At 37.8% G+C, this 7,688-nt stretch overlaps 1 protein-coding gene across 6 annotated transcripts; it reads left to right on the top strand.

The window, feature by feature from the left end:
* The first annotated feature begins 596 nt into the window (after nucleotides 1–596).
* Nucleotides 597–7,056, top strand: LOC110382059 (uncharacterized). Of its 6 annotated transcripts, none has more exons than XM_064041467.1 (7): nucleotides 597–806; nucleotides 2,641–2,749; nucleotides 4,206–4,416; nucleotides 4,518–4,650; nucleotides 4,938–5,030; nucleotides 5,113–5,395; nucleotides 6,808–7,056. In XM_064041467.1, exons 3-7 carry the CDS (start codon nucleotides 4,232–4,234, stop codon nucleotides 6,858–6,860), a joined length of 747 nt encoding a protein of 248 aa, XP_063897537.1. In that variant the 5' UTR covers nucleotides 597–806; nucleotides 2,641–2,749; nucleotides 4,206–4,231; the 3' UTR covers nucleotides 6,861–7,056. The 6 variants fall into 6 exon arrangements, with proteins under 6 accessions (XP_063897537.1, XP_063897536.1, XP_063897532.1 ...); XM_064041466.1 differs by lacking the exon at nucleotides 6,808–7,056 and adding an exon at nucleotides 5,976–6,772 and having other exon boundaries at nucleotides 4,518–4,734; XM_064041462.1 differs by having other exon boundaries at nucleotides 598–806; nucleotides 4,518–4,734.
* Nucleotides 7,057–7,688: the final 632 nt, after the last annotated feature.

Raw genomic sequence — 7,688 nt, forward strand, 5'->3', positions numbered from 1 at the left:
AGTGCTACCACTAGAAAATAAAAAAAGCAAAATACAAAATGTTCTTCATTAATTACAATACTAATATTTACAATAAATATTTACAATAAAAATCAAAAACTATCCTAGTAAAACAAACAACTAAAAAGCGTCAAAAAATTCGTCCCCATCGCTGTCAACTGGGAGCGTGCCCAAGAGGCTGGCAGCATTACCTTTGTGTTCTTTATGTTTAAAGAATAAATTAATGCGATTGTTATTAATTTTTTGACTTACAAGAATTGTTAATATAAGTGATTCAATTGTTTTTTTTTGGTAGATAAAACTGTTGATCATAACATTTTTTTATGTTGGCAAGGAGTTAGAACGAGACACGCGGCCCCCGTTATAACTATCCCTCTTGGCTCAGATTTGCCTCTGTGTATTATGCAACCAATTTAGTACTTTATTGCGTTGGAATAGAGTTCATTTTCGTAAATATATATTTTACGAGTGCGCAATCTTGTTTAGTATATTACATCTATGGTCTTGTCTATGACGGACAATATCTAAAAAATTTTGTAGGATCTGTGGTAGTAGTCGATAGTCGATGAATCAAAGACAAAGACGCAAACTGAACTTGTCTGTCCGTCTCACTTGTGTCTGTCTCTTGATACTTGTCTCAAGTTGTATTTTCTGCGGAATTTGTAGGATTTGTTTTTCTAAAATTAATTCTGTTATAACGTTATTATTGTTTTAAGTAAAAAGTTAAATAAAAGACTTGATACGAGTCTTATGTGCTTGGACTAGGAAATCCTGTTGCAGGTGCGAAGTGCTATCATAATCAAAAGGTTATTGTTTTTATGTATCATTTGACTCGGTTATGTCTTAAAAATCTCTGTAAACAGTGTGGGTAACGACAACATGTAAATTCTTGGTCTGTTGGTTGATTTTTGGTTCGTGGGTTGTCTTAGGTTTTGGTTAGGTTTTTTGGTCAGTGTTTTCTGTGTGATTGGTCCATTCAAAACTGTTCTCAGATTTCGGCACAATGTATTTTGGTACCACCCATCATTCCGTACCGCTGTTCAGTGGGTTTTGGGTACACAGGTTCACCTTTTGCATTTGTCACAAAGATTTTGCAATGAAAGTCATTTATCAACATGGCGTCGTATCTTTACTGAGTATAATCAACAAAAGTTTATTAATTTACACATACAGAAAATGTTATTATCATTACATCAAATGACTAGGTACAAGAATGATAGAGGAAAAATATTTAAATTTATCGTCGGTTTTTGTTGCAATGGCTGCTAAAATTAGCTTCTAAAGTCTTGAAAGTCTTGTCAGTGCAGTGGAATTCGGAAATGCCACATGGTTGTCTTAGGGATCAAACATCTCAAATTCTTGATTTGTTCTTGAAGCTTTGGTTTACTACTCCAGGTCACTCACTGCTACCACAACAGGAGCTCTCTCTCTGTGCAGTGAGGCAGTGGGTCATTTGATAATTTCCCAAAAAAAGTGAAAATACATGGGCTTGGTTGTAAATTTTTGGGAACTCAATATTCCCTTTGCACTTTCTATAAAGGTTGCAATAAAAGTTGTGGATTATGATGATCCTATGTAAATCAGACCTCCAGGATGAAAGATGTAACGCAACCCAAAAAAGCTACTTTTGAGAAACAGCAAATCAAAGTTTATATACATCGGGTTAAAGAAGTTTATTTTTTTCTTATAAAAACTGTACAGTTCATTTAATATAAGATATGCATAACAAATTCAATTACAGTATATAGTATCTCTAGCGCTTATTACTAATTATATAATTACATATTACACATTTATTACATTACATGAATGGGGCAAAAGGCATTACATGGGGTTCTAAGATCTCTGTAATGTATCGATGTGCAGTTAGAGAACCTCCATCGATGATGACTAAAGCCGTGCGTGCTGATAAAGTAATGCCACCCCATACCATTAGATTAGATTAGATTAGATTACTCGGGCTGGTTTCCGCAACTCCACGACAAAGCGCGTATTTTGCGTGTGAGGGTGATAATGGGTGTTTATTCACTCGATCCACCCCAACTCCTCGAGAAAAGCCAGCAGAGGTTTAATTCTGCTGACTATCTCTTGGATAGTACCTGGGTTACCGAAGTACTTAGCCCTGTATATGGCGGTTTCAGGGCAGTCTAGTAGCACGTGTGCCGCTGTTTCTTCTTCCCCCATGCAGGCTCTGCATAAGGGACTGTCTGTAACTCCTATAACATTATACTCCTATACCCCATACCATAACGGACCCTCCACCGTATGACACTGTTTCGGTAAAATTTGCTTGATGGTAGCGTTCTCCTCGATGCCTCCACATCCTTTCTCTTCCGTCGATGAAATTTACACAAAATCGGCTTTCATAAGAGAATAAAACTTGACTCCATTCTTCAGACCAATTTTGGTGTTGACGAGCAAACGCTAATCTTGCAACTCGATGACATACCTTAAGCTTGGGCGCTTTAGCTGGCACGTGTGACTTTAAACCGGCTTCATTTAACCGTCTTCTTACTCTTCTTTCACTGACACGCACATTACGCACTTCTTCTTAAAGATTTCGGGTTTGAACTGCAGTTTGACGACGATTTCTCAAAGTTTGCACCCTTATAAAACGGTCATCTACGGCATTGGTTGCAGGATTTCTGCCTTGTCTCCGCCTCCGCACGTAAGACCCCGTCTGCCTATACCGTTTAACATTAAGGTGGATCACAGATACGGACACACCCAACCTTCGACTCACTGAACGGTATGTGTGACCTTCCTCGATCATTGTCACAGCTCTGGCGACATCAGTTGCGGGCAAACCACTCATTTTCTATGCAATACAATGTTAATTCTCCATGTAACAACAACAAAGTGAGCTAGGACCACCATTGACTGCATAAACAAATTTCTTATCCAAAACACCCTAATTGTCTAAAAACACTTATGAGTAACTTTATAAATTCCCTTCAAAGTCATTTTAACCCTATTAATCAGTGGTAGACATATGATTATGAGGTATCATTGGAAAGGCAATTTATTTAAATTTCAGAATAAATAAATGGACGTGGTTATTTGTTTACATGGATATAAAAAAAGCAAGCTAATGCAAATGATTAAAAAGGAAAATTTTATTTTATCAGTAAAAATTACAACAAAGTCCTTTAAAACAATTTAAAACCTAGTGTTACCCCCCTGGTCCACGGCCTTGATTAACGTGACAACAGTCTCTTGCGGAATGTTGTCCCATTCTGCAACCACGGCATCTTGGAGGTCTTGAAGAGTGGTAGGGGCAGGATCATGTGCCCGTACTCGCCGTTTCAGTTCATCCCAAAGATGCTCAATAGGGTTCAGGTCTGGACTTCGCGCCGGCCAGCGCATAACAGGGATTCCAACTTCTTGCATGTAGTCTCTTACAATTAAAGCGGTGTGACAGCGGGCGTTATCGTGCATTGACGTGAACCCACTGCCAACAAAACCCGCATAAGGCCTCTGCCTCGAATTTTGCGGGCAGCGGGGCGGCGGCGGCGGCCTATCAGATTATTAAGATTTTGTACAAATGTCTCTGGGTTTATCAAAAAAGAGCACGTGCCTCAAGTCCAATGTAGAATAGATACGCAGATCTACCTCTATCTATATGATTGTCATTATAATAGAAATAAATTAAAACGACGAGCATGCAACTGTTCGCGAATAGATTGGAATTGTTAAGTTTTTCGCGCTTATTCCGCTATATACACGATTAGGGTCCGTACAGAGAGACCGGCTCGGAGAGGAGAGCAAATTCTTAACACGTTGAAAATCGGGTACTTAGTATTCGAAGTATGTTTTATTTTTGCATGTGCACTGCTTTTGTCATTAAGAATGCTCGAAGGCGATTCGGTGTGAAATAATAAGAGGAGCCGACCGGCTCCGATCGCGTACTTTTTCTCGGTCTTGCAGACGTTTGGCTCCGATTGCATCTTACGCAGCCGATCGGAGCCGATTCCTGTCTGTGTGAAAAAAAAAAGAGCGATGAAGCTCTCCGAGCCGGTCTGTTTAAACGGACCCTTAGTTTGCATGTGGACTAGCTCTGTATATTATGGATCAAAGCAAGTTACTTCGGCTACTACAAAGTGTATGCGAGTCGATCGGGGCGTTTTTAGACACGCTGTCGTATCATAAATAGTTGAAAAATCGTTAATTAGCTCTGCTCTTAAACCTATTTTATTTTTGTTTAGTAACGGTTCAGAAAAAACTAAGAATAATGACTGAAAAGAGGAAGCGTGGTCAAAATTTTTCCCTGCAAGAAAAATATAAGTTAATTAAGTTATTGCTCCGTCACAAAGAAACAATTTTGAATAAAAAGACAGATGGGGCTACAAATGAGGCGAAGAATTGTTCGTGGATAGCCATCACAAATTCTTTTAATTCTACATCAAAAATTCACAGGTATGAAACATTCATTCTCTATGTATATTGTTCCAACTATTCATTGCATATTCTTTCCAAAAAAATCGTATTATTATTTTTAATGCCATGTCTTCTTTTAGAAACAAGGAATCTTTGATGAAGATGTGGGAGAAGTTAAAAAGCGAGAGCAAGAAATATGTTTTAATGCAAAATAACGCTACACGGAATGGGGATGTGCTATCAACCTTAAAAATTGACCCTATACTGGAAAAGGTCTGTGCTTTTCTTGGCCGAGGATGTACAGAAAAATTAGAGGTACCAGATTCTGATGCTGAGACCGAATTGGAGACAGAAAAGGTGCATGTGAAAACCATTACCATTCAAAATGATTTGTGTAAAACTGCGGAAGAAAAGAATGTGCAAATCAGTGAAACTGAAAAATCCTAGAAGTGTATTCATGTTTATAAACTTGGTTGGCTAATCTCCTTACATGGGAACGTTGAGAATGTCAAAATTTATAATTTTATTGCCTACATTTTATGGAACCACTTCTATTTCAGGCACAAATAGAAGAAATTTCGGATAGTGCCGAGTTGCAAATATATGAACGAATTAATATGGAAAACAACTTAGTTAAAGAATCTAAGGCCGACGTAAGTGGAAATACTGTCAATGGTGTTCGTAACAGACCTATAGGCACCTATAATATACATAATCATATTTTTTTTTTCTTAGGGTATACAAGAACTTCGGGACTTCTGTACTAATAAAACGTCACTGTGGTCACGAAAGCGGCCACATATTTCAAATAACAATGAGCGGACTGAGGCAACTTCGCTAGATTCTCATAAAAATGCATGCTTGCAAAATGTTAATAAAAAAAGGGAAACTGTTGAGGACCTCAAAGGGCAAATATTGAGGGAAGAACTGGAATTCAAAAGAAAATTGTATGATTTACAATTGCAAGCAGCAGCCAAAGAATTAGAGATTAAGACTGCAATTTTGGATCAAATAAAAGGTGTTTATTTACTTTCTATCTAGATATTAATAAATATAAAAACGTGGCACAGAAATCTCCTCACAATACTGAATCATTCCATATTAATTGTTATCTTCTATGTTCAGACATAGCGCGTCAAAAAATTCTGCAAGCTGAATCCAGTCGTCTGCATATCCGACCCAGGCAAGATAGTAAATTATAGAAACGATGTGGCCACATCTACCTAATGTACGGCGACTGTGTATATCAGCTGCAGTAAATGTTCCGAGATTCCTTGTGCCCTCAATATTTCGAAACGCATGATTTTATATTTTTCTTGACATAATTACATACGTTATTATAATACATTTATATACAAACTTACTATTCTACTTCTAATACTATATTTACAAACTAAATTATTATGTACAATCAGGAATAAAAACACGCCTAGGAGTTGCTTCGCTGCCGATTCGGAGTCGGCGCGTAATGAGCATCATATTTCTTAGCCAACTCGGCGGCATGTTTTGAAGTCAGTTTTCAGTGTTTTTGTTGTCAGTTTGGGATGGCTTTGAACTATCGTTACTGGCTTCACAATTGGCACAGTTTTTTCTTAAAGTTTACAGGTCCTAGGCACACCGCCTGAGTTTTCAATATTGTTGTTTCTGGTCTTCCTCGCGCCATCGATATAATGAACGCATACTACGTACGTACTTTGAAGGGGCGAGTATTTTTCTCCCGTTCTTCCTCGCGAACACCCATTTTAAACAAAATAACTGCGTATTTGCTGTCGCTAAAAACTATTTTCATTTTGTGTGTGGCGTGACAATTTTGGTATCTTCTTTCAAATCGGGATTAAGTTTACTCACTTTTGGCATTGCGTATAGCATCGAACAATATTATGTTCTCATTTGAAAATGTCTTATATTTTATTCCGAGTGTTTGAGTATACCATTATTTCTCACGAAAAAATTAATTCTTAGAATCTTAAAGAAGCTATTTCCTTGTTGCTGCAGCAAAGTGCTAAACATATCCACGAAATCTCGATGAGACTCTAAATACTCTAGATACAATGTACGACGTCTTTTTCGAAGAGCCGACCGATCACACACAACTCACACAACTTTTCAGCCATTGCAAATAGTACTTGTAGTCAAAGAAAGTACAGATAATTTTAAGGCATTTCCTTTGGTATAGAGTCGTTATTTTAGGTTCAAATTCTTTACAAATTGTACATATGTAACACGTAACATGCATCGAAAATCGTCTTTTTAAAACTCCATATTGCCGTTCCACTACCTACATTTCTTTTGTCATTGTTTTGATGTGAGCATCATTATAGTTTTCCTGGCCCTTACTTACTGAATGGAGATAAGGAGTCGGAAGATGGCCCTGAAAACATAAACCACGACTTATTACTTCGTTTAATACAAATATTTTATTTGTTTCAGGTGGAGGCATTAGTTTAAGTAATTTATTTGGTTTTCAAAATGATAAAAAATAATAATACGATTAGACAATTAAAATGTTCAACTGCCAAAGATGTTCAATTACAGCCTTGGGACCTGCAGTTTCACGTGCCCTCCGAAACACAGTCATTGTTGACCATGAAATACTTAGTTTTAAAACTTAGGAAAGTGGCATTAGGCCACCACGACTTTGTATTTGTTACTAATAAACGTGGAATCGCTTCCGATAACTTTCTGCTTTTCATTTTTTCATTGTATCTCGTGTACCGAAATCAATTTTTCTAAAAGTTATTTAATATTTTTTGCGTAGACCGGTGGCAACAAGACTAGTCGTTAACGAAAGCATAAATGCAGTTTTAAGTAGGTACTTCCATGTACTTTTTGCTTTTCATACGATCTTCGCAAACAAACATTTTGCCAACCCCGCCAGCCGCCTTGCAGCCCCACATCATTATGCTGCCTCCTCCGTACTTTACTGTTGGGACGACGCAGTTTAAAGACGCGTTTAAAGAGAAAAACAGAATCGCTCTCATTACCCGACTTAGTGGAAAATGAGAGCCTTTAAATTCTCATATGTGTGATGGGAGCTACTTAATTATTAAATCAGCCTCAAAAATTCTATATCAGTCTGAAATCTACTTATTATAAATTTTAATATAAACGTTACTGTGTAACTTTAAGGATCTAAGCAGAAAACGCAGATATAATCAACCGTGCTCTCAGACAACGGTAAAGGTAGAATTCCGTGGGTCGCGGCTTACGCAACCGCGCGCGGCTTACGACAGTCGTCGGCCGCGCGCGACAATAGTCAACCTATGAAAATGTATGGCGCCGCTGCCGAGGCTCGCGACAGTCGCGCGCGG

Source organism: Helicoverpa armigera, chromosome 25, assembly GCF_030705265.1.
Source record: "Helicoverpa armigera isolate CAAS_96S chromosome 25, ASM3070526v1, whole genome shotgun sequence".
Classification (NCBI taxonomy): Eukaryota; Metazoa; Arthropoda; class Insecta; order Lepidoptera; family Noctuidae; genus Helicoverpa; species Helicoverpa armigera.